Source organism: Urtica dioica, chromosome 9 (assembly GCF_054948205.1).
Source record: "Urtica dioica subsp. dioica isolate 48M chromosome 9, U.dioica_male_clone48M_v1_H2, whole genome shotgun sequence".
Taxonomy (NCBI): Eukaryota; Viridiplantae; Streptophyta; class Magnoliopsida; order Rosales; family Urticaceae; genus Urtica; species Urtica dioica.
In genome coordinates, this window is record NC_142764.1 from 29,404,715 (window position 1) to 29,432,019 (window position 27,305).

At 32.6% G+C, this 27,305-nt stretch overlaps 3 protein-coding genes across 3 annotated transcripts; all 3 read left to right on the forward strand.

Annotated features, from left to right (window-relative positions):
- The first annotated feature begins 2,973 nt into the window (after positions 1-2,973).
- On the forward strand, positions 2,974-3,927 carry LOC149386668 (uncharacterized protein At1g15400-like). The gene has a single exon (XM_089624871.1). The coding sequence runs from the start codon at positions 3,137-3,139 to the stop codon at positions 3,542-3,544; it is 408 nt and encodes a 135-aa protein (XP_089480997.1). The 5' UTR covers positions 2,974-3,136; the 3' UTR covers positions 3,545-3,927.
- A 2,314-nt stretch (positions 3,928-6,241) lies between these two features.
- On the forward strand, positions 6,242-7,386 carry LOC149386669 (uncharacterized). Its single transcript, XM_089626782.1, has 2 exons — positions 6,242-6,974; positions 7,091-7,386. The coding sequence occupies exons 1-2, from the start codon at positions 6,524-6,526 to the stop codon at positions 7,144-7,146; spliced, it is 507 nt and encodes a 168-aa protein (XP_089482908.1). The 5' UTR covers positions 6,242-6,523; the 3' UTR covers positions 7,147-7,386.
- Positions 7,387-15,228: 7,842 nt separating this feature from the next.
- On the forward strand, positions 15,229-15,920 carry LOC149386670 (uncharacterized). The gene is made up of 2 exons (XM_089626540.1): positions 15,229-15,652; positions 15,790-15,920. Exons 1-2 carry the CDS (start codon positions 15,229-15,231, stop codon positions 15,843-15,845), a joined length of 480 nt encoding a protein of 159 aa, XP_089482666.1. The 3' UTR covers positions 15,846-15,920.
- The last annotated feature ends 11,385 nt before the right edge of the window (positions 15,921-27,305 follow it).

A 27,305-nucleotide genomic window follows, 5' to 3' on the forward strand; every position in this document is an offset into this window, starting at 1 on the left:
AAATATTAAAAATGAGGCCTTGTTTATTTATATATATATATATATATATAAATTGCAAGACACGAACAAAAAATATAATTATTAACTATCATTTCACATAAAATTAAAATAACACATTACTCTTACTCTTGATATAATTAACGTGTTTCAATCGAACTACGTTTGAAAACAAATCTAACTGATTAATGGACTTCATATTCAATTTTTTTTTAAATCTCATTCATCTAACATTTTAACTTTTTTAAATTGAATAAAAATCTAAAATATTTTCATATGCTTGAAATTGCTCGAATCTAGTCGTAAGTGGAAATATAACTTGATCAAATAATGTGGATGTGGAGGAAGAAATAAAACAAAAAAATGCACTTTTCACATATATACTAAAATGTAATAATTATTTTTATTATAAATTAATACATATAACTAGTATTTAGATCCTAAAATATAATTAATAATAGATTTCATATGATAATTTTAATTTTAATATAATAGATTATAATATAGATTAAAATGATATCATATGAAATCTATTATACTAAAATGTAATAATTATTTTTTATTATAAATTATATATATATATATATATATAACTAGTATTTAGATCCTAAAATATTAATATAGATTTTAATTAATAATAGAAAGTCTCTAACTTTGAAGGAAAAAAATACAACAAATAAAGCATATATGACGTACCTCATTCCAACTTAGAAATATTAGTCTTTTAAAATGATATCTTTTCTAAAAATTTCAAATTATATGTGTGTATTTTAGATCAAATGAGCAATTGCCACATATTAAAGTGGGGAAGTGAGGTTGTAGTGGGTTGTTAAAGCCCAAACAATGAATGGAAACATGGAATAATAATTTGATGAATTATGGCACGACATATGTTGGATATGCCTCGGTTATTTATTCAATTTTTTATTATTAATTATTCAGTTATTTTATTTTTTTGTCAAAGCGACATGATAGTGGCGTCGATGCGATCATAATGAAAATGACCCTTCGCATATTAGTTCATCATACATTGTGTTTGTTTGGACTTTAATTTTGCACAACTTCTTCGTGTTCATGATCATGTTGGTTTGCCCAATATTTAATACCATCAACTCTTCTTCATCTTCATCTCTTTTATACAATCTAGTAAAGCCAACGAATAAGGGGTATCAATTAACAATTACAAATTCAGCTGCCATGTTATTATTTATTTATTAAAATTAGCTGGCATGTTTGAATATTGAAAGCAAGGCCTGTATGGGAAAAGTTTATTAAGCCTTCAATTTCTAGCACATCTTTTTGTCTCAAATTAGTTGTTAAAAATCCACTTTTCTGACGTCTTAACGTAAACATATTAACGATTTACATAAACATATTTATTTGTTTTCTCTTCAAAGAAAAAAAAAATTGGCATTTTAAACTCAGGATACTAATTCCAAACCGCCTAAATTCATATAAGATCACGCTTTGAAATTCGGATTGGTAATAACTATACCAGATTGGTTAAAAACTTGGTGATCACTAAAAAAATCCGATCCAATCCAATTTAATGAAAAATATTGATAAATAAAAAAAGCAGGGGCGGTGTGAAAAATATAGGTGTGACGAGGAAAACAGCAACAATAATAAAATTGAAAAATAGATAATGCAAGTAAGAATGCCTTCCAACTCAAGTTCCGGTTTATTCGATTTCCTTTTTCAAACAGATAAGCTATGTTTCATCATCTCACATCATCAAAGCTTTTTAAAAATGGCATGTGTAAATCTAAAAACTAATCAACAAGTGCCACAAGTAATGATAGCAAAACGTAATTGCAAAGCCACCGCTAATTTAATTAATCGCTAATACGCCTCTTAAGCTTGATGTCCTTTCCTGGTATACGTTGTTAATTTCCAGCCAAAAAAAAAAAAAAAATTAGGTCATACACACGAAGCTGAAAATTGAAGAAATTAAACCACTCTAATTTGATTCAACGGTTAAGCACACTAGTTTGCTAAAAGCAAAAAATAAGTTTTAATGCTTCATATGATGACCAAACCAAAGCCAGGTCAGCTTTGGTGGACAAACACGAGAGAAACACCCACTTAAACTTAATCACGCGTACGGACGGTGCAAAACCCACCAAATAAAATGATCATGATTACTATTACGAAAAGTTATTTGATTATCGTCTTCATGATCTCCGCAATTTGATAAATTTTATATACTATAGTTAAAAATTGTAACAAGCACATGTAAGGTCGAATATATCTATTCTGTTAACTTTATTCTTTTTCGTTTTCATCCGTTATCGTTTACGTAATTATTAAAACGGGTCAATTTAATTAAAGATATATATGTGAGATACCTGTTTAGTCACTATTATAAATAAAAAAAATACAATGTTAAAGACATGTCATGTACTTTTCTATTCGTATTTCGAGTAACTTATTTGTTTGATTTTGGTGATTATATTCACAATTTTTCTTAAAAAAAGCTAAAAGATCGAGTATTAAGTTATCGAGTACAAATTGAAAATTCAATGAATGCGAAGTTGGGAACTCGTTAAATTATAAATATATTATTTATTTACTCGATAAAAATATCTATTATTTAATTTTTTTAAAAAAATTGAGTCGACAATAAATAAATAAATAAGTAAAATTTGTCATCCTTAACTAACTAAGTATAGAGACGGGAGAGTAAAATAAATATTTAACCTATCATGAAATATGATTTTTTTATATAGAAAAATGAGATATGATTCATAATGAGTCACATTAAATTAAAATATGATACCTTGGGAATTCAATATAATAAGTTTAATGATACATTACTTTACCAATGTGTCATGTTACGGTCAGCACATTAATAATAATAATAAAACCTAAAAATATTATACATAAATAAAAATTGTTGACTGAGCATCCATGTTCTGACCTTTTCTCTTCCCTTATCCCCTGTCCCTATGCTTATTTATACTGAAAATAATTAAGTCGTCTAAAATAACAAATTAATCAACTAAAACCATTATAACTAACTAATATAGTTCACATTGTGAGACTCAATTTAGAAAGATCGAGAGAGAATTTAGAGAGAGAACGAAGTTAGAGAGAGAGAGGTGAGAGAAAGAGAGAGAGAGAGATTCGGAGAACAACAATGGCTGGTTTGCAAAGATCTACGACATCGTTCAGGAGACAAGGCTCGTCGGGGATGGTGTGGGACGACAGGTTTTTGACGGAAGAGATAAACAAGGCAGCGCAGAGGGAATTGGAGAGGCAGAGTGAGCAAAATCGCGAAGATCAAGGCTCGTCGGAGTCAGATCAGAAGCCGCCGGAGATTTCGACGAAGCCTCCAATTCCAATCAACACCGTCGAGCGGAGCCGATCTAACGGCGGACGGGGATACCGGACCGGACGAGTCTCGCCGGCGATCGAACCTCCGTCGCCGAGAGTCTCGGCCTGTGGACTATGCGGCGCGTTCAGGAAGCCGGCGGGGAAGAATCGGCGGCCGAAGACGGCAGTCTCCGTTGCCGTCGCCGGGAAACGCAGATCTCGACCGATTTAAGGCACGCAATGAAGACGGTGATGGTTTGGATCTTTATTGGTAATAATTTTGTGCAAGTCTTTTGTCATATATAGAGAGAGTTAGGGTTTGGAGTTAAAAGAGGAGAACAGAAACCATTAATATGATCATAAGTGCTTTTTAATTTTTTTTTTTTTTCTCACTTCATGTATTTTATTTTTCGAATTGTTATGGCGCTGAAATGTTCATCGTGTTTTTGCTACCCTTAGATCTCTTTGTTTTAGAGACTAGATGTCCCGTTTCGAGGTTAATTGGAATTTGATGTAATTATGTATGTGAATAAGTGTTTTTTTTTTCTTCCATCCCTTTCTTTTACAAAGGGAAATAAAAAATCTCAACGCTAAAAACCACTTGCTTTTCTTCTATTGAAATTAACATATTTTTTTAATATTGATTGAGCAACTTGCCAACTTGTTGATGCCGTGTTCATGTATTTATAATTAATTGTTAAATAAATCTGTTAAATAATTGTTTCGGCTCTCTAATTACAAAATACAAGTTGGGATTCTGCTTTGATAATTTTATGTGATATCTATAATTCATCTAAACTTGGGAAGTAAAAAGAAATGTGTTGGAATATTCCTGATAGGAAGTGAGAGATTATTATGACTATCTGGTATTTTTATGCCTCTTCTCTGGTTAGAAAGCTCTGCTCTGAGGAGAGAATCTTGTTGATCCTGTAACTTTCTCTGGCAATGGATTGAAAAAAGGGCTGTTTTGGGATCATCAAAGAAATTAGGTGGACCAAGCTCTACTACATTTTGTTAATTTTTTTTTATGATGTACATATAGGGACTTGTCAAAACTTTCATTCACTAAGTAATTTTTTTGGAAATTGCTTTAAAATTTTTCGCCTTGAGTTATCAATTATCATTATAAGTTTTCAATAATAAATTACGACAAGTCAAAGCGCGAGCTAAATAATAGAAGGAAAATTCGTTTTTACGTACGTTATTCTAAAATGTTTAGCGAAATTTGAATTTTACTATTATACCGAACTATCAGTTTACATAAGACTGATAAGATTAGTAAAAAAAAAATAAAAAAAATCACTTAAGTTGAATTTATAACTAATGGACAAGTGGCATATCAACAATTAGAAAAGTCCCACTTTGACGTCCCGTTTATGTACCAAAACACTTTCATCTCTTCTAATTGTTATCCTTATTCCCACATTGATTTTTTTTTTTTTTAATAAATGAAAGTTGTGGTTAGTTTTAGGCCTCAAGGCCCATCTTATCTTTTTGAAATTGTACGCTTAAATGTCTCTCTGTCTGGAATAAATACGAGTAAGACAAGTTTGTATACGAATTCCACGAATTCAATGGAGTCCGACTTTGTGAGCCACACATCAGATATAGACAAGAGTTGCTTCTTTCATACATTAATTCCATATTGTCTTATTTTTCAAATGCTATGTGTGAATGCTATTTATTATTTCCTGTCCGATACGTCAATCCATTGCCCAATTTTTATTTCTCATGTCTATCATTACCCACACAAAAATATATATATATATATATATATATATATATATATATATATGTATATATAGTGCCATGATAGTGCCATTGATATCTGTTAATTTTTAAAAACGAAGTTGGTCACGCTATTGCAAGAAGTGTTACTAAATTAAAAATAATTAAAAGTGTTTTGTCTTACAAAACTAGTTTAATATCCAAATTCCAAAATATATGACATGAATAACTGTTTTAGTTATGGACTAATAGTAATAAGTGTACTACGTACTATTTGTCATGCTAAACTGCTTTAATTCAGCAAGCCCAAAACAAGGATGGGTCTAGAGACTCTAGACTCTAAGTAATGACATAATTATTTTAAATGAAAGTCAGTTCATTGACAAAGACGTTTCACCGGCATTTACTCAGCGGCCAAATCAGACCTGCTATTGATTATTCTTCTGTCCCTTCTCTACAAGACTACAACCTACAATTTCAAAGCTTGACTTTACTTTTATGTATTTAATTTTATTACTATTATTAAACGCAAATATTTCGTGTGTTTGGCCAAATAATCCTAAACATATACTGCTCTTGTGAAACGTCTAGACTCAGGCACGGCGTCACAACCTCTTTCTTAATACCAAAAATAACTACAAAGTTTAATTATATAAAAAAAATATAAGTGTTTTGGTGAAAAAAATTTGATTTATACCTATTAAACTTTTTATAATTAACTACATAGCTAAATACAATTAATTCGCATATGTCTACTCACACACTTTTTTTTTTCTTTCAAAGACATAATTATATGTAAAAAATGTAATTTTTATTTCTTAGATATTTTGACATAAATATGACTAATCTCATGTCGTTTTTCTCAAAATTAACTAAAATTTAAAATTTGAAAGATATATTACTAAATAAACGTTCAAAATTATAGTATCATTCATAATTTTGTGATATAAATTCAATATTTCGTGAATGATTTTAAAATTTTTTGGCTGAAATAAAAAAACAGCCGTGAAAGAGTATTTTTGTATAAAAATTAATTATCTCTTCTAATTTTTAATAAAATAGCTATCAAATTTTTAAACCACCACCGCCAATTTCCTATTCCTTACTACTTAGTAGAGTGACTATTTGATATAAATTAGAAGCAAAATATGAATAAGGATAATTAGGAGCAATTTGTAAGCTTTAAAAGCCAAGGCAGTTTGTGCAACAAATATGGTCATCTTTACTCTATAGAGAAAGAAAAAAAAAAAAAAAACCAGCCCTTAATTCAAATCCATTTATTTGTGCTAAAAAATCTCTCAAAATCTTCGTACAAGTGTTTGAGGCAAGCCATTTACTATCAAACACACAAAGATCCGCAATCCCATAAAAAACACACCCTTGATTTATTATAAATAGGTTCAACCTTTTTGAGTCAAAAACATATATACAGTATTACAAACACAAATACCACTACTGATATACTACAAGAATTAAATTCATAATGGCGACATCTTTTAATAGCGTTGTACTTCTGGTAGCTCTTCTTGCTCTCACGATGATGAGCACTCCAACATTCTCATCGGTCGAAACCACCACCGCCACAGACGGCGGTTCCGGCGAGTCTAGTCGGAAAACGACGCCGGAGAACAAGATGAAGCTGAGATTCAAATGTCCGAACATGTTGAAGCAGAAGATGGCGGAGAAAGTGATCGAGCACGTCAACGCCACCGAGAAAGTCAAGACCGTGCTAAGAGACAGCGCGGTTTTCGTGGACTGCGTCGCAGGGAAGTTCTGCAAGTGCTTCATGCTACGTGTCGAGCCCTTAGTGGTCAGCTGTTTCGGCGTCGTCGGAGGGTATTGCATGGTACGCGCCCTTAAGGGACGCGTGTCGGACTGCGCTCTCGCTTGTGTCAATCACATGGTCAACGTCAACGCCAACAATCAACGTCTTGGTATATGATTGATTATTTAAAAAAAGAAAAAAAAAACATTTCAATTAAGGATTTAATTGAGTAAGTGATGATTATTTTAGCTTTAATTTAATTGCTGTTGTGTTGTGATGTGACAGACGGCAAGGCGATATCCGATCTCTGCTACGGAAAATGCGCGAAGGAACTTGCATGAAGAAAATAAATAAAAATATGTATGGTGGCAAGTGATGTCAAATGTATTATCACTATCAACACATATCTATTTAAACAATATAATTTATTTTTAAGACGTATATTTAAATTATGTAATAAATCTCGATGGATATTTATTCATGGTCCAAATCAAAAGAATGTTTCTCAAATGCATAATACTTATCCGGAAAATATTTATTTTATTTTATGGTTGAATGATTAAAAATATAAGAGTAACAAACGATGGTTGTTTTAAGTTTCAACACTCCGTCATGTTAGCTTGTCTCCTATATTATCTTCTCGTCGTTTATAGCGTCATTTACTTCTCAGTTTGTCTTCATATATTCTTTTCTGTAGTATTGGGTTCTTTGAAGCCCAATTTCAATCTTATAAGCCCAGACAAAAGCCTGTCCGTATTTGGACGTGGATGCCCAACTTTTTTTCAGTTGACTTACTACAATCAATGTCCTTATACAATAATATTTTATCTCCCTATTTTTTTTTTTTTTTAATTATAAATCATTGTTTATAAAACATACAAAGCCAGTCTATCACATAATTCACCGTCGATAATAATAATAATAATAATAATGATCTCGGTTGCTAAAAGTCCGCATTAGTGTTAAAATGTTCTTCTCATCCTGAATTTATGAACCCTATTCTAAAATAATGAAAGCCAAAATTTGTAGTAGTTAAATACCAAGTTTTTCCCTATCATATATCTATCAATTCAATGAGATTTTTTCCCTGGAAAAGACAAGCATTATCCATTTGAATCATTAATAATCAATTCTATAAATTATTTTCAGTAAGATACAAGCATTATCCATTTGAAAATTTATTCCAGCAATTCAATGATATTTTCCCTGATTAGAAGCACTATTCATTTGAAGTAGTAATCGGGTAGAGTGTTTACCATTTGTGTGACTGTGTCACAATATATATATATATATATATATATATATATATATATATATATATATATATATATATTGGATGCGCGCGTTAGACCTTGTTCTAGCCTTCCTCCAAATTTTGGAATCTTGAAGAGTGATTTCTCTTCCCAAAACACGATCCAAAGATTCATCTAAAGCTCTCAGATGCTTTGGACCTTGTCCTAAACTTTCTTGAATCATTTGAAATCTCGAATAGTGATTTTGAGCCAATTCAAGAATAGACTATTCAAAGCAGACCACGTGTCGACAAATATTAAATAAATAAAAACGGCTTAACAATATACAATACTTATTTTTTGTTTTTGTTTTTGTTTTTGTTTTTTTTGTTTTTTTTGTTTGTTTTTTTTTTTGTTTTTTTTGTTTTTTTTTATCAAAATGTACTCCATGAAACATCAATTTACAATATAATCTCCGTCATCTTGAGAAGCTTCACAACGATCAGCGATTGATGCATGATCCACTTAGTCAGTGCTACCTTCATGACTCGAAAAATCTTGGTACGATTTTCGTATCGTAATTGTTGAATGATGATAACTACGTACGTATCTTAGAGTCGATTGATGATTATTTCAGTATGTTAAAGAGCTTTGATTTTTTTCTTAGCGAGTTGAGATTAGTTAGATTTTTTATTTTTTATTTTGGGTGTGTTAATTTGCTTTATGAGAAGTAAGAACATAAAATAATCATGTCTCGTTGAAAATATACTTCGGGATATGAAAAAAAAGACTAGACGAATTGGCTAACTCTAAATAGGAGCTCTTGATAAATTTTTCATAACAAAAGATGTAGTAACCATAGGTGAAGAAATAGATGACTAAGAGTATATGAACGTAGTGTTATGGAATTGAAAGCCTGCTTTCAAAGTGAATATGTCATGAATTATCTTGATGGGGCTGATTTAGAGCTTCGTACAATGCAATAATTAAGTCGAGTATTGCTCATGGATCCTATCCCATCAATTAACAATGTCTTTGTCTTTGTAACACAGGAAGATAGACCTCCATGATCATCAATGACGGCTGTATAATCCAGCTGCCTCACCGGACAAAGTGAATATCAATTCTACAAAATTTCAAGAGTGTTTTCTATTCTACTTAGACTTGCATACCTCAGATCAAATTATCATCATTTCTTCACTGAAGATCTCCAAGGTTCTACGAACAGTATGTTTCGGGTTTTATCATTCATTACATTTTAAAGTGGACTCATATGATAAAAAAAAGAGTTTAGGTAATTATCTAACTAAAATGTTTGAAATTTCTATATTAGTCAATGTTTCGTAAATTTTAAATAAATTGCTACAAACATGACGTGATATGCCTAATTTGTAATAGTTGGGTATGTACGTAAATTTACGCATGTAAATAAATAGACGCGATTATTTACTTGAAATTTACGAAAAATTAGCTATATAATAATATGAAAATCATATAGACCCTAAAAGAAATAGTCTATACAAATGATGGGCGTTGATAGGATATTTTCATATATTATATATATGTTGTATTAATTATATATTTAGAGTTTAACAAATATTAGGCTTCCTTTCCAAAGAATTAAGAATTCAATTACTATTAGATCATATGTATATCACAATATCACTCAGACTACTGATTCAGAGAACTTATAGAGACAGATAATATATGACCAATTGGACGATGAAATCCGAAATCACATCCCTTTATCTATAATTAACTTCTCTCAATAATCAAGTTTGCAAATTAGTTTGTATTAATGACATTAAAATTTGGTTGGAGTGGATGTATAAATAAACAAACAGAAAATGCATGCATGGCTAGCTTGTACCTAAAAGGCGTATAATTGAAACATGATTTGAGTGGATAACTAATAATATGTGGTTTTGCAGGTCCGATCAAGGCTACGAATTAGTCTGGACGTGGAGACAGAAAATTTGATAATTAGCATTCTTAACCTCTCGAAATTTTGGACGGATATCACTATCATTGAGAACGATTCAAAAGTCCTTATTGATTCTCTTACTGGTAAATTAAATCTCCTTGATATATTGGGTGTCAATGGAACATGATCTCGAAAGCCGTAACGAACGTTTGCATCAAGCATATGTATCGAAATGAGAACATGATCGTTGACTCGCTTAGTAAACTTGGTTTTTGTTTAGATTGTTTCACTATTTTTAATTCTAATAGTTTATCGACTCATATTCAATCTTTGATTGTAAAAGATGACACGAGATATAGATATCATAAAAAACTTGTGTAATCTATATTTTTTTACTTTTTTTCTGTTTATTTGATAAGTAATATTTTTGTAACCACATTTTTTCCCGCCACAAGTGAGCTCTTATTTATAATATTTCGTGGTACCGTCCACGTTTTAAAAAAAAAAAGATAAGCATTGGCGGATTACGTATAAGTATAACACATGGGATTATTTGTCTTATTTGTTTACGGAGACGTCAGAGATGTCTAATTAATCTTTCTTCGCGCATTTGCTGAAGCAGATATCTGATATTGCCTTGTTGTTACCTGTCGCAAAAAACCATCCAAAACAAAGAAACATTATTGAATCCATAGGCATGGCACGTATATAATATATCGTATATATGTATATGTATATACCAAGAAGTGGGTGATTGTTGGCAGTGATGCGATTGACACAGTCGAGAGTGCAATCTGTGTCGAGGCCTTTGAGAGAGGTGACCATACAGAAGCCTCCGACGGCGGCGAAACAGCCGAAGATCAGCGGTTCGAACCTCAGCTTCATGCAAACGCAGAACTTTGCAGCCACGCAATTGATGAACTTGACGTTCCACCTCAGAACATCTTTGATGCCTTTGCTGACGTGGATGTGATTCAAAACTCTCTCCGCCATCTGCTCCTTCATTATGTTCGGGCATTTTTTTGATCCGAACAACCAGTCCGGTGATACCGGAGACTGATCGAAACCATCACCGTTTGTAGGGTTAGGGTTTTTGAGTGATGATGAGAATGTGGGACTTATGAGAGCAAGCAAAGCTAAGAATAGCATCGCCGTTTTCACGCTCACTGATGATGATGTAGCCATTGTATTTATATTTCACTGCTAGGGATGTGTATATGGATCTTGTATATACTTGCAAGTTGCAATGGCACTTTTCTACGTCTCTTTCCTCAACTATTGCTCTTGAGGCTCTTATTTATAATCAACGAAGCCAAGCGGATAATAATAAACTCCTTGGCTATTATTCGCAATTAATATAGAGGATATGTGCACACAGAATATTCTATCCTTATCTTTAAATTTAGTAAAGGAATATTCATACAGTTAAGGTCGCATATATTTGTGATAAATTTATGCAAATCTGTGCGTATCAATATTAATATATGATTATATTCCATTTACGTATATATTATTATCCCTTAAATTTTCAGGCTAATCGGGATATCTGAAAGAAAATAAATTAAACTACATCTTATCCGCTAGTTCTTGCAACTAGGTTTATCAACAGATCACTCTAATGCGCCATCGATAGGATGGGTAAACACTCGATACTTTAAATTATATTGTATGGTGTAAATAATATATAGTATGAGTGGAATTAGTGTTTAATATTTATTTTTATATGTTTTTATTATTAGATTACTATATCTTGGTCTATTTCATAGCATTTATATTACCTAGTTTATATGAACTTTTAAGTACACCAAGATAATCACATTACTGATAATTTATTTATTTACATATATTTATATATATATATATATATATATATATATCTGTTTACGACATAATATTATTATTTAGATCCCTGGAAAAATCAATTATTACCCGCGCGTATCGATATATTCACGTTTCAACAAACATATGGGAATGTCCTCCTCTTTCGGATGTAGATATGTTAGCATCACTATAATTATTGTGTTCTTTGCATGTAAATTTAAAATAGACTTTAGCGAAGGACATGGTCATATCATTGGCTTTTTGAATTAAAGAAGATGGGAAGTCAGCATTTTTTTCACCTTCTTAGCTTAACATTTATCAGTTTTTTGACAAAGTTCACCATTTAATTAATTAACCAACTACCCTAATTATATTAAATAGATTTATAATTAATATGAGAAAAGCTGATATATATTTTAAGCCGACGAAACATATATTTAACTATATGAATATGACATATATAAAACATACAAACATGCATTATTCACACAAGCAATTAATTGATGCGGTTTGAATTTCTGTTATTTCTTTTATCGCGCAATTTAAAAAAAAAAAAAAGAGAAAGAGAAATCAATCTAATTGACCTTGAAGAGTGGTTGGGCCTAACTCAATTGATTGGCATTGGCACTCTAAATAAGTTATAAAAAAACACACAAACACATGTTTAATTTTTAAATACGATAAAAAAAAACATGTTTAATTTTTTAAAACTTATTTAACTCATTTCTCGGCCAGTTGGCTATTCACTTTGGTCAGAATATTTACCCCGCAATAATCATACATTAGGCTGTTGTTGGTCCGCAATATCCCCAAAAAAAAAAGATCGGCCAACGACTTCGTACAACCTTTTGTTTCAAACCTAAATTGTAATTCCAAGTATTTTAAACAAAATATGCCCCAATTCTTATTCAAGCGTACACTAGATATTCATCATTTTATTTGTCACAATTTATTTTTAATATAACATAAACAATATAGTAAGTTTGGTATTTATCATTTGTCTTTAAAGTCATGTTTACATTTGTCATTAATAAGTATTTATAATGGCACTATAAATAACGTCTATCTGAAAGTATTATCTATCAATTCAATGAGTGTTTTTCCCTCATAGAAAGAAACCTTATCCATTTGAAGTATATTGTTAATCAATTCAAATTGGCATTATCCATTTCATATATATATTTCTATTGTTAAAAACACTTTCAGATAATTAGATATATATATATATATATATATATATATATATATATATATATATATATATATATATATATTTGGTGAGACTTTGTGTTCAAATATAATATCATCGACAAAGATTAAATATTTGACTATATGTAGTTGTAGCCATGATTGGTTGTAGCTGCTCATGTTTGACAATTGGCCGGTACGGTCGATGGCAAATTTGTTGGGAAAAGAAAAGAGGAATCATATATGATTTGATCATTAAATTCCATTCGGATACATTGAGGCATTAAATAAGCTAGGCGATGCATGGAAATACAATATCTTCTTAAAAATATACAAAAGAATAGACGACGTTATTTATTTGTTTCCGACGTCCAATCAAGTCTTCATCACTTCATGGATATGGTGGCGACGAATGAGCGAATCAATGACCATTTTTCTTCACGCATTTGGAGAAGCAGATATTGGTTATGGACATGTCATCTGCGAAAAATAAAAAAAGTGATGATCGTTAGAATCGGAAAAAGAAAATAAATTGAGAAGAAGTTAATTAATTAGGATGTGCATAGATATGTATATATATATATACTATACCAAGTAGTAGTTGATTATTGTTGGCGGTGATTTGATTAGCACAGTGAAGAGCACAAGCGATGTCATGTCCTCTGAGGACTTTGGCCATGCAATACCCTCCGATGGAGGCGAAACAGCCGTAGATCAACGGTGGGAATCGCAGTTTGAAGCAAACGCAGAACTTTCCGGCGACACAGTCAATGAATTTGGCACTCCCTCTCAGCAGCTTTTTGATGTGAGGGCTTGCGTGGATGTGCTTTATCACTCTCTCCGTCATGTTTTCCTTAAACAGATTTGGGCACTCCAACAACGAGTTCACCGGCACCACCGCTGACTCATCACCGTCTCCGACAACTTTTCCTTGGGTCCGAGATGAAAATGTTGGACTTATGAGAGCAATGAGAGTTACCACTAAAACCACCATCTTCATGCTCACAATCGATGACGCCATGATGATATGTGTGTAATTATATGTTTATATTTGGCTACTACGTGTATATACTAGTGATATATCTATATCTCTAGTGCCACTCGTGCTTTACTTGTGTCTCCCAATCAGTGTTTGTGAGGCTCTATTTATAATCAATCAAGGGCACAACTTTTTACCATGGCTTCACATCGTTAATTCATTTACAGGGAAGATAAATTATCACTCAGAATATTTTCGGATATTTGCATTTTCACTCATATTTCCTACCATTTTTAATTTATTCTATACTCTAAAAATAGCTATATAAATATAGATGCATGTTATCCATAAGTAATACAGCGGCCAAATGCTATTTGAAATGTCCAACTCCTTTTGAATATAGATCTGCAAGTATCACATTAACTATTATTAGTGTGGTATTTACATGTATTTTTGGATTCATGAATCATGTAAGATGAGTATGGCAAAAGGAATATTGTTGGCTTCATGTTAATTTTGGGATATTCTTCGGATATGAAATTTTAATAATTGCTCTTCCAATGTCCTAGTAAATAAGCCGTAAATGTTTGGATGGTTATCTTAAATCATTATTAGTGTGGATTTATGAATAATGTATGATGAATATGGCAAAAAGAATATTGTTGGGTTCATGTTAATTTTGGGATATTGTTCGGATATGAAATTTTAATAATTGCTCTTCCAATGTCCTACAAAAAAAGCCGTAAATCTTAATCATGTGGACATCATGTGTATATCTTTAGAAGATGAGAGACACAATGATCACTAGGTAAAATTTCATATCTGAAGAATATCCCCAAACATGAAGCCAAATATTCCTTTTGCCATATTCATCTTCCATGATTCATGAATCCAAAAATACGGCAATGTCCAATGCCATCCCTTGATTTGGACATTCCAACTAGTATTTGGCCGCTGTATTCAGTTATATATGGCAAACATGTATGTGTATTTATATAGCTATTTTTAGTGTATAGAATAAATTAAAAATGGTAGGAAATATGAGTGAAAATGCAAATATCTCAAATATTCTGAGCAGTAACAATGTACACATATCATGTAAATGAAGTTACTATGTGAAGCCATATGGCAAAAAGTAGTGCCCTTGATTGATTATAAATAGAGCCTCTAAGACAATGATTGGGAGACACAAGTAAAGCACGAGTGGCACTAGAGATATAGATATATCACTAGCATATATACACGTAGTAGCCAAAGATAAACATATAATATTATCATCATGGCCGCGACATCGATTGTGAGCACGAAGATGGTGGTTTTAGTGGTAACTCTCATCTTTGCTCTTATAACTCCAACATTTTCGTCTCGGAAGGTCGTCGGAGACGGTGATGAGTCAGCAGAGCCGGTGAACTCCTTTTTGGGGTGCCCAAATCTGATGAAGCAAAACATGACGATGAGAGTGATAGAGCATATCCACGCAAGCCCGCCCATCAAGAGGCTTCTGAGAGGGAGTGCCAAGTTCGTTGACTGTGTCGCCGGAAAGTTCTGCGTTTGCTTTAATCTGCGATTCCCACCGTTGATCTACGGCTGTTTCGCCGCCATCGGAGGGTATTGCATGGCCAAAACTCTCAGAGGCCAAAACCTCCCTTGCGTTCTCCACTGTGCAAATCAGATCACAGCCAACAATAATCAATTTCTACTGGGTATATATAAATATATATATATATATATATATATATATATATATATATATATATATATATGCACATCCTAATAATTAACTTTTTCTCACTGTTTTCTACTACCGATTCTAATGACTATCATCACTGTTTTTTCACAGATGACACGTCCATAACCAATATCTGCTTCGCTAAATGCGCGAAGAACCGTCATTGATTCGCTCTTTCTTCGCCATGAAGCCTTGGCCGTACGTACGTCGGAAACGAATAAATAACGTCGATCGTCTATTCTTTTGTATATTTTTAGAAAAAATTGTATTTCCATGAATCGCCTTATCCATTATTTAGTTAATGCTCGTTCTGTCCTAATCGAATTTTTATGATAAAATCATATATGATTTCCTCTTTCCGTTTCCCTGTTAAACTTCCCATATTGACGAGCTTTACAATATATTCGAATCCAATATATCAATCGTCAAAGTTATGATATTAAGAATTTGCCCTATAGGTTCAGCGTTTGTCGATGATATGAGCATTTAAGAGCATAATTTCTATAAATTCTGGACTCTTACGCTTTACTTAAAATAAAATGGATAAGGCACTGCATATAACATTAAACACTCATATTATTTAAAACCAAACATTTATTTATTTAGTTATACTGTTATAGACAAAATAAATAAACTATAAATCCATAATACCTAGAGGATTAAAATTAAAGTCTGGCCATTTATAAATACATTGTATACATAATTGATTAACAATACTTACTATACTACCATTACAAACACTCTTTGACAAATTAAGCATCAATCTGTGCTAAACATTAAACTGAATATAGTAAAAAACTGAAATGTTAAGATAAAGTTGTGAATCATACACAATCTTGAAATTGTAATAAAAAAGATATCTGTGAAAAATCAAAACAACAAATATATTGTACTTATCCGTAAATTAAATCAAGGTGTCTGTCACGCCAGAAATGGGTCAAGAAGAGGAGAAAAAGAAAACCAAAATAAATAAAGACTCAAAGCGTAAAATCAAAGAATACGGCAAAATAAATACCACCATGTCAAAAATAAGTTGAAAGTCAACAAAAACGATTGACTTTTAATAGGGAAGGAGGGCATAAGCCCGCTTAAGTACCTTCTTAGCTTAACATTTACCAGTTTTTTTTTACAAAGTCCACCATTTAATCAATTAACTATCCTAATCATATTAAATAGATTTATAATTAATATGAGAAAAGCTTATATATATTTTTAGCCCACGAAACATATATTTAACAATATGAATATGACATATATAAAACATACAAACATGCATTATTCACACAATCAATTAATTGATGCGGTTTGTATTTCTGTTATTTTTTTTAATGGGTTATATATGTATATAACCACACTGTTATAAGGATTTTAGTTTTAGCCAACATTTTGTTAATTTCATGTTAATAGCCACAGCAATCTATTTACAACATGTTGAAAGACGTGAATGACCTCAAATAACTCTAGCCAAATTCCCGCTCGTTATTTTCAGCCCATTAATTCAAATAGAAAACAAAATATTCAGCCATAAATACTCGCACAAATTGAGAGAGCTTTTAAAACTCCATTAATGCAGATATCTATACTAAAAACAAAATCAACGCTCTGCAACATCGACCGACACTCCACCCTCTGCAACATCGGCTCCGACACTCGTCCACCCTCTGCAACATCGGCCGACGCTCGTCGATGATGACGGAAAACGGGTTGTGCCTATCGGATTGGATTGGTGGAGGGATTACAAGATTTCTTGTATTATGATGATCTTTCATTCTTCTTCTTCTGCTTCTTCTTCTTCTTCTTCACCGGAATTGTTGGTGGTTTTGAGTGTATGAGATTTGTTTCAGTGATTGTGAATTTGCTGAGATTTTGGTTCTGGTGAATTCTTATCCAGTATTGTAAATACGACGTTGATTTACAGTTAATACCAATTGTTTCATCGTAATGCATTGTAAATACAAAGATGATTAACAGTATATTCGTGTAAATAAACTGAAAAAAAATTCTGAAAATATTTTGGACGTTCTAAAATTATGAAAACAAATGATATCAATAAATGAAGAATATATTAACAGATTTTATCCATAATGAATTGCCACGAAAATAGAAACTAATTAGCTAAAGTCAACGCTGAAAATTTCCACTCCAAATACACATTAACAATCTTTCCAAATGAGTTAGATTCAAAATTAAAAAAACTACATATATTCAATTAGCGGGAATAATAAATAAGGGCAAAGGTGTAAAACTAATTCAATTAATAAGATGTCACGTAAGCAAGATAGTTATTTATGGGAAATTAACGAAAAGTTGGCTAAAACCAAATTGTTAGTGTTTAAGATGGCTACGTAGCCAATTATTTGTTTTTTTTTTTTTTTTATTTTTTATTTTAATCGCATTTTAAAGAAAGAGAAAGAGAAATCAATCTAATTGACCTTGAAGAGTAGTTGGGCCTAAATCATTTAATTGGCATTGGCACTCTATATAAGTTAAATAAAAAAACACACAAACACGTGTTTAATTTTTAAATCCGACAAAAAAACATGTTTAATTTTTAAAACTTATTTAACTCATTTCTCGGCCAGTTGGCTATTCACTTTGGTCATAATATATTCCCCGCAATAATCATCCATTAGGCTGTTGTTGGTCCGCAATATGCCCAGAAAAAAGATCAGCCAATGTCTTTCGTACAAGCTTTTGTTTCAGAAAAAGAGAAGCTTTCAGCGGTGTCGTCGAAAATGTCTCAGGCGTTTTGTTGGACCCCGATCAAAACCTCGGCGAAATCCCGCCATGTTCGCGCTCTCCGGCGGTGAAGGTTTTCTCTGCGGCATTTCGTCGAACACCTTTCAAGCGTTCTGCTGGACCCCGTACCGAAGCCTCCGACGATCTCCTCGTCCTTCAGGAGTTCAGAGCCACTGCCTACTCCGCCATCGCTGTCGGGAAGTTCCACTTGTGCGCGATCAAAGGGCCGTACTAGTCCAAGAACAATTACGGTACCATTGACTGTTGGAAAATAGTCAAAACCCTGAACCAAATCACTGTCGAAACCCTGACACTGAACCAAACCACGACCTTCAAGAACATCGTCGCAGGATACGGATCACCTGGGGCGATACAAGAGACGACGGTCTACTCTTCTTCGGACTGAACTCTAGCGATTTGAAAATCTCGACCGAAATCTCATCACTCTTCGTTTGCCACTTCCAAATCCTCTCTTTGCGCCATTTCGGAGCTCACCGGATAGATGACTTGCTTCGGCAAAATAGTCAATGGAAACAACAACCCGCCGATCAAAACCCGATTCGCTTCCCTCTCCGCTGCTCTGCACCGCTTGCTCTCTCTGCCAAAACAACTCTTGCCGGAAGTATTTGGCTCTCTCGAAGACTCTAGTTGCAGACGGGTTCCAAGAAGAAGATTGAAGGAGAAGATGAACTAAGGTTTTTTTTTAAACTTCTCTTTAACGATAGGGGTATTTTGATATTTCCCTTTGTCACGTGCTAAAAACGTGACTACACACCCAACGTCCGTCAAAAATATGTGACGGAAGGACTTTGTTTGTTACGATGCAAGATTTTAAAGTTGGCTGTATATGATTTTCAAATTGAGAGTACATAGTGTTACACGTGCAGGAGTTGAAGGGGCATTGTTGTAAATAATCCTATTAACAATCAATTCAATGAGTGTTTTTCCCAGAAAGAAACCTTATCATTTGACGTATATTGTTAATCAATTCAAATTGACATTATCCATTTCATATATATATATATATTTCTATTGTTAAAAACACTTTCAGATATATATATATATATATATATATATATATATATATATATATATATATATATATATATATATGCTCATCTTAATCATGTGGACATCATGTGTATATCTTTAGAAGATGAGAGACACAATCATCGCTAGATAAAATTTCATATCTGAAGAATATCCCCAAACATGAAGCCAAATATTCCTTTTGCCATATTCATCTTCCATGATTCATGAATCCAAAAATACGGCAATGTCCAATGCCATTCCTTGATTTGGACATTCCAACTAGTATTTGGCCACTGTATTCAGTTATATATGGCAAACATGTATGTGTATTTATATAGCTATTTTTAGTGTATAGAATAAATTAAAAATGGTAGGAAATATGAGTGAAAATGCAAATATCTCAAATATTCTGAGCAGTAACAATGTACACATATCATGTAAATGAAGTTACTATGTGAAGACATATGGCAAAAAGTAGTGCCCTTGATTGATTATAAATAGAGCCTCTAAGACAATGATTGGGAGACACAAGTAAAGCACGAGTGGCACTAGAGATATAGATATATCACTAGTATATACGCGTAGTAGCCAAATATAAACATATAATATTATCATCATGGCCGCGACATCGATTGTGAGCACGAAGATGGTGGTTTTAGTGGTAACTCTCATCTTTGCTCTTATAACTCCAACATTTTCGTCTCGGAAGGTCGTCGGAGACGGTGATGAGTCAGCAGAGCCGGTGAACTCCTTTTTGGGGTGCCCAAATCTGATGAAGCAAAACATGACGATGAGAGTGATAGAGCATATCCACGCAAGCCCGCCCATCAAGAGGCTTCTGAGAGGGAGTGCCAAGTTCGTTGACTGTGTCGCCGGAAAGTTCTGCGTTTGCTTTAATCTGCGATTCCCACCGTTGATCTACGGCTGTTTCGCCGCCATCGGAGGGTATTGCATGGCCAAAACTCTCAGAGGCCAAAACCTCCCTTGCGCTCTCCACTGTGCAAATCAGATCACAGCCAACAATAATCAATTTCTACTGGGTATATATAAATATATATATATGCACATCCTAATAATTAACTTTTTCTCACTGTTTTCTACTACCGATTCTAATGACTATCATCACTGTTTTTTCACAGATGACACGTCCATAACCAATATCTGCTTCGCTAAATGCGCGAAGAACCGTCATTGATTCGCTCTTTCTTCGCCATGAAGCCTTGGTCGTACGTACGTCGGAAACGAATAAATAACGTCGATCGTCTATTCTTTTGTATATTTTTAGAAAAATTGTATTTCCATGAATCGCCTTATCCATTATTTAATTAGTGCTCGTTCTGTCCTAGTCGAATTTTTATGATCAAATCATATATGATTTCCTCTTTCTCGTTTCCCTGTAAAACTTCCCATATTGACGAGCTTTACAATATATTCGAATCCAATATATCAATCGTCAAAGTTTATGATATTAAGAATTTTCCCTATAGGTTCAGCGTTTGTCGATGATATGAGCATTTAAGAGCATAATTTCTATAAATTCTGGACTCTTACGCTTTACTTAAAATAAAATGGATAAGGCACTGCATATAACATTAAATACTCATATTATTTAAAACCAAACATTTATTTATTTAGTTATACTGTTATAGACCAAATAAATAAACTATAAATCTATAATACCGATCATAGAGGATTAAAATTAAAGTCTGGCCATTTATAAATACATTGTAAACATAATTGATCAACAATACTTACTATACTACCATTACAAACACTCTTTGACAAATTAAGCATCAATGTGTGCTAAACATTAAACTGAATATAGTAAAAATGAATTGTTAAGATAAAGTTGCGAATCATACACAATCTTGAAATTGTAATAAAAAAGATATCTGTGAAAAATCAAAACAACAAATATATTGTACTCATCCGTAAATTAAATCAAGGTGTCTGTCACGCCAGAAATGGGTCAAGAAGAGGAGAAAAATAAAACCAAAATAAATAAAGACTCAAAGCGTAAAATCGAAGAATACGGCAAAATAAATACCACCATGTCAATAATAAGTTGAAAGTCAACAAAAATGATTGACTTTTAATAGGGAAGGAGGGCATAAGCCCCCTTAAGTACCTTCTTAGCTTAACATTTACCAGTTTTTTTTTTTACAAAGTCCACCATTTAATTAAGAAAAATTAGTCGAACTAAGCCACCTGAAACGTTGAAATTGTAATATAACCAACGTTTCGTCCAAATTTTCACTCTAGCAAAAAATGATGACGTGTCTTAATTATGTAAGATGTTAATTACTATAATATCATATACTAGAATTTGCTTACAAAACTTGTAGCCACGTTTGATCAACCAAAATTTTCGAAGTTAATACACGTGCATATATTTAGAATTTTAAAAAAAATTCTATATTTGGCAAAGTTTGTTATTGAGTGTTTTCATATTTCTTTCTAATTTTTTGTTAATCTCCGCTGCTTTGTTAATTTCTGTTAATTATGATAAATTTACATATGTGCAGGTAGAGGTCGATGGTGTTATCAATTGATATTTTTTTCGTTTCCTTTAATACGCATTTAATACGGTGTTATTCACAAGCCGATCAGATTTCAATACGAATTTTCGAAGTTAATACACGTGTATATATTTAGAATTTTAAAAAAATTCTATATTTGGCAAAGTTGGTTATTGAACGTTTATTTCTTTCTAATTTTTTGGTTAATCTCCGCTGCTTTGTTAATTTCAGTTAATTTCCGTTTATTTTACGCACGATAAACTTTGGTTGGCTGAAACGTTGGCTAGTATTTGGTTTCTATGATTTATGTTACATAAAGGTATTTTCGATATTTTCTAATCGTTTATTTCTGTAAATGGCTAGATTACAAAATTTACCAAACGTTGACTACATCTTTAAAATCATGTTTGAAATTGGCTACGTTGCTAGATTACCCTTTAATTAAGTAACTATCCTAATCATATTAAATATATTTATAATTAATATGAGAAAAGCTGATATATATTTTAAGCCCACGAAACATATATTTAAGTATATGAATATGACATATATAAAACATACAAACATGCATTATTCACACAATCAATTAATTGATGCGGTTTGAATTTATGTTATTTTTTTTATGGGTTATATAGGTATATAGTGACACTGTTATAAGGGTTTTAGTTTTAGCCAACCTTCTGTTAATTTCATGTCAATAGCCACAACAATCTATTTACAGTATGTTAAAAGACGTGAATGACCTCAAATAACTCTAGCAAAATTCTCGCTCATTATTTTCAGCCCATTAATTCAAATAGAAAACAAAATATTCGGCCATAACTACTCGCAAAAATTGAGGGAGCATTTAAAACTCCATTAATGCAGATATCTATACTCTCTCTTTATCTCTACACAACAGATAAAAACAAAATCAACGTTCTGCAACATCGGCCGACGCTCCACCCTCTGCAACATCGGCTTTTACACTCGCCAACCCTCTGCAACATCGGCCGACGCTCATCGATGGTGACGGAAAACGGGTTGTGCCTATCGGATTGGATTGGTGGAGGGATTACAGGATTTCTTGTATTATGATGATCCTTCATTTTTTTTTCTCTCTTCTTCTTCTTCTTCTTCTTCATCGGAATTGCTGGTGGTTTTAAATGTATGAGATTTGTTTCAGTGATTGTGAATTTGCTGAGATTTCGGTTCTGGTGAATTATTCTTATCCAGTATTGTAAATATGGCGTTGATTTACAGTTAATACCAACTGTTTCATCGTAATGCATTGTAAATACAAAGATGATTTACAGTATATTCGTGTAAATAAACTGAAAAAATTATGGAAATATTTTGGACGTTCTAAAATTATGAAAACAAATAATATCAATAAATGAAGAATATATTAACAGATTTTATCCATAATGAATTGCCACAAAATTAGAAACTAATTAGCTAAAGTCAACACTGAAAATTTCCAAATACACATTTACAAACTTTCCAAATCGGTTAGATTCAAAATAAAAAAAAAACCTATCTAATTCAATTAGCGGTCGTAATAAATAAGGGCAAAAAGTGTAAAACTAATTCAATTAATAAGATGCCACGTAAGCAAGAGGGATATTTACGAAAAATTAACGAAAAATTGGCTAAAACCAAATTGCTATTGTTTAAGATGGCTACGTAGCCAATTATTTGTTTTTTTTTAATCGCATTTTAAAGAAAGAGAAAGAGAAATCAAGCTAATTGACCTTGAAGAGTGGTTGGGCCTAACTCAATTAATTGGCATTGGCACTCTAAATAAGTTAAATAAAAAAAAACACACAAACACATGTCTAATTTTTAAATCCGATAAAAAAACGTGTTTAATTTTTAAAACTTATTTAACTCATTTCTCGGCCAGTTGGCTATTCACTTTGGTCATAATATATTCCCCGCAATAATCATCCATTAGGCTGTTGTTGGTCCTCAATCAGAAAAAAGATCGGCCAATGACTTCGTACAAGCTTTTGTTTCAGAAAAAGAAAAGCTTGCAGCGGTGTCGTCGAAAATGTCTCAGGCGTTTTGCTGGACCCCGATCAAAACCTCGGCGAAATCCCCACCATGTTCGCGCTCTCCGGCGGTGAAGGTTTTCTCTGCGGCATTTCGTCGAACACCTCTCAAGCGTTCTACTGGACCCCGTACCGAAGCCTCCGACGATCTCCTCGTCCCTCAGGAGTTCAGAGCCACTGCGTACTCCACCATCGCTGCCGGGAAGTCCCACTTGTGCGCGATCAAAGGGCCGTACTAGTCCGAGAACAATTACTGCACCATTGACTGTTGGAAAATAGTCAAAACCCTGAACCAAATCACCGCTGAAACCCTGACACTGAACCAAACCACGATCTTCAAGAACATCGTCGCCGGATACGGATCACCTGCGACGATACAAGAGACGACGGTCTACTCTTCTTTAAACCGAACTCCGGCGTTCTGAAAATCCCGACCGATATCTCATCACTCTTTGCTCGCCGCTTCCAAATCCTCTCTTTGCGCCATTTCGGAGCTCACCGGAGAATTGACTTGCTTTGGCAAAATAATCAACGGAAACAACAACCCGCCGATCAAAACCCGATATAGGGTTGGATGGGTACGATTTTCAAATTGAAGGGACATAGTGTTACATGTGCAAGAGCTCAAAGGGCATTGCTGTAAATAATCCTATTAACAATCAATTCAATGAGTGTTTTTCCCTCATAGACAGAAACCTTATCCATTTGAAGTATATTGTTAATCAATTCGAATTGACATAATCCATTTCATATATATTTCTATTGTTAAAAACACTTTCAGATAATTATATATATATATATATATATATATATATATATATATATATATTTTAATCATGTGGACATCATGTGTATATCTTTAGAAGATGAGAGACACAATATCATCGCTAGATAAAATTTCATATCTGAAGAATATCCCCAAACATGAAGCCAAATATTCCTTTTGCCATATTCATCTTCCATGATTCATGAATCCAAAAATACGGCAATGTCCAATGCCATTCCTTGATTTGGACATTCCAACTAGTATTTGGCCGCTGTATTCAGTTATATATGGCAAACATGTATGTGTATTTATATAGTTATTTTTAGTGTATAGAATAAATTAAAAATGGTAGGAAATATGAGTGAAAATGCAAATATCTCAAATATTCTGAGCAGTAACAATGTACACATATCATGTAAATGAAGTTACTATGTGAAGCCATATGGCAAAAAGTAGTGCCCTTGATTGATTATAAATAGAGCCTCTAAGACAATGATTGGGAGACACAAGTAAAGCACGAGTGGCACTAGAGATATAGATATATCACTAGCATATATACACGTAGTAGCCAAAGATAAACATATAAAATTATCATCATGGCCGCGACATCGATTGTGAGCACGAAGATGGTGGTTTTAGTGGTAACTCTCATCTTTGCTCTTATAACTCCAACATTTTCGTCTCGGAAGGTCGTCGGAGACGGTGATGAGTCAGCAGAGCCGGTGAACTCCTTTTTGGGGTGCCCAAATCTGATGAAGCAAAACATGACGATGAGAGTGATAGAGCATATCCACGCAAGCCCGCCCATCAAGAGGCTTCTGAGAGGGAGTGCCAAGTTCGTTGACTGTGTCGCCGGAAAGTTCTGCGTTTGCTTTAATCTGCGATTCCCACCGTTGATATATATATATATGCACATCCTAATAATTAACTTTTTCTCACTGTTTTCTACTACCGATTCTAATGACTATCATCACTGTTTTTTCACAGATGACACGTCCATAACCAATATCTGCTTCGCTAAATGCGCGAAGAACCGTCATTGATTCGCTCTTTCTTCGCCATGAAGCCTTGGCCGTACGTACGTCGGAAACGAATAAATAACGTCGATCGTCTATTCTTTTGTATATTTTTAGAAAAAATTGTATTTCCATGAATCGCCTTATCCATTATTTAGTTAATGCTCGTTCTGTCCTAATCGAATTTTTATGATAAAATCATATATGATTTCCTCTTTCCGTTTCCCTGTTATAAACTTCCCATATTGACGAGCTTTACAATATATTCGAATCCAATATATCAATCGTCAAAGTTTATGATATTAAGAATTTGCCCTATAGGTTCAGCGTTTGTCGATGATATGAGAATTTAAGAGCATAATTTCTATAAATTCTGGACTCTTACGCTTTACTTAAAATAAAATGGATAAGGCACTGCATATAACATTAAGTACTCATATTATTTAAAACCAAACATTTATTTATTTAGTTATACTGTTATAGACCAAATAAATAAACTATAAATCTATAATACCGATCGTAGAGGATTAAAATTAAAGTCTGGCTATTTATAAATACATTGTAAACATAATTGATTAACAATATTTACTATACTACCATTACAAACACTCTTTGACAAATTAAGCATCAATGTGTGCTAAACATTAAACTGAATATAGTATAAATGAAATGTTAAGATAAAGTTGCGAATCATACACAATCTTGAAATTGTAATAAAAAAGATATCTGTGAAAAATCAAAACAACAAATATATTGTACTCATCCGTAAATTAAATCAAGGTGTCTGTCACGCCAGAAATGGGGTCAAGAAGAGGAGAAAAAGAAAACCAAAATAAATAAAGACTCAAAGCGTAAAATCGAAGAATACGGCAAAATAAATACCACCATGTCAATAATAAGTTGAAAGTCAACAAAAATGATTGACTTTTAATAGGGAATGAGTGCATAAGCCCGCTTAAGTACCTTATTAGCTTAACATTTACCAGTTTTTATTTTTTTTTATTTTTTTTTTACAAAGTCCACCATTTAATTAAGAAAAAATAGTCAACTAAGCTACTTGAAACGTTGAAATTGTAATCTAGCTAACGTTTCGTCCAAATTTTCACTCCAGCAAAAAATGATGACGTGATTTAATTATGTAAGATGTTAATTACTATAATATCATCTACTAGAATTTTCTTACAAAACTTGTAGCCCACGTCTAATCAACCAAAATTTTCGAAGTTAATACACGTGCATATATTTAGAATTTTTAAAAATATTATATATTTGGCAAAGTTTGTTATTGAGCGTTTTCTTATTTATTTCTAATTTTTTGTTAATCTCTGCTACTTTGTTAATTATGATAAATTTACACATGTGCAGGTAGAGGTCGATGGTGTTATCGATTGATATTTCTTTTGTTTCATTTAATACGCATTTAATACGGTTTTATTCACAAGACGATCAAATTTTCAATACGAATTTTCGAAGTTAATACACGTGTATATATTTAGGATTTTAAAAAAATTCTATATTTGGC

Coding starts and splice junctions, on each gene's coding strand:
- LOC149386669 (XM_089626782.1), top strand. CDS start 6,524: ATGGCGACATCTTTTAATAGCGTTGTACTTCTGGTAGCTCTTCTTGCT. Junction 6,975..7,090: donor CGCCAACAATCAACGTCTTG/GTATATGATTGA, acceptor GTGATGTGACAG/ACGGCAAGGCGATATCCGAT.
- LOC149386668 (XM_089624871.1), top strand. CDS start 3,137: ATGGCTGGTTTGCAAAGATCTACGACATCGTTCAGGAGACAAGGCTCG.
- LOC149386670 (XM_089626540.1), top strand. CDS start 15,229: ATGGCCGCGACATCGATTGTGAGCACGAAGATGGTGGTTTTAGTGGTA. Junction 15,653..15,789: donor CAATAATCAATTTCTACTGG/GTATATATAAAT, acceptor GTTTTTTCACAG/ATGACACGTCCATAACCAAT.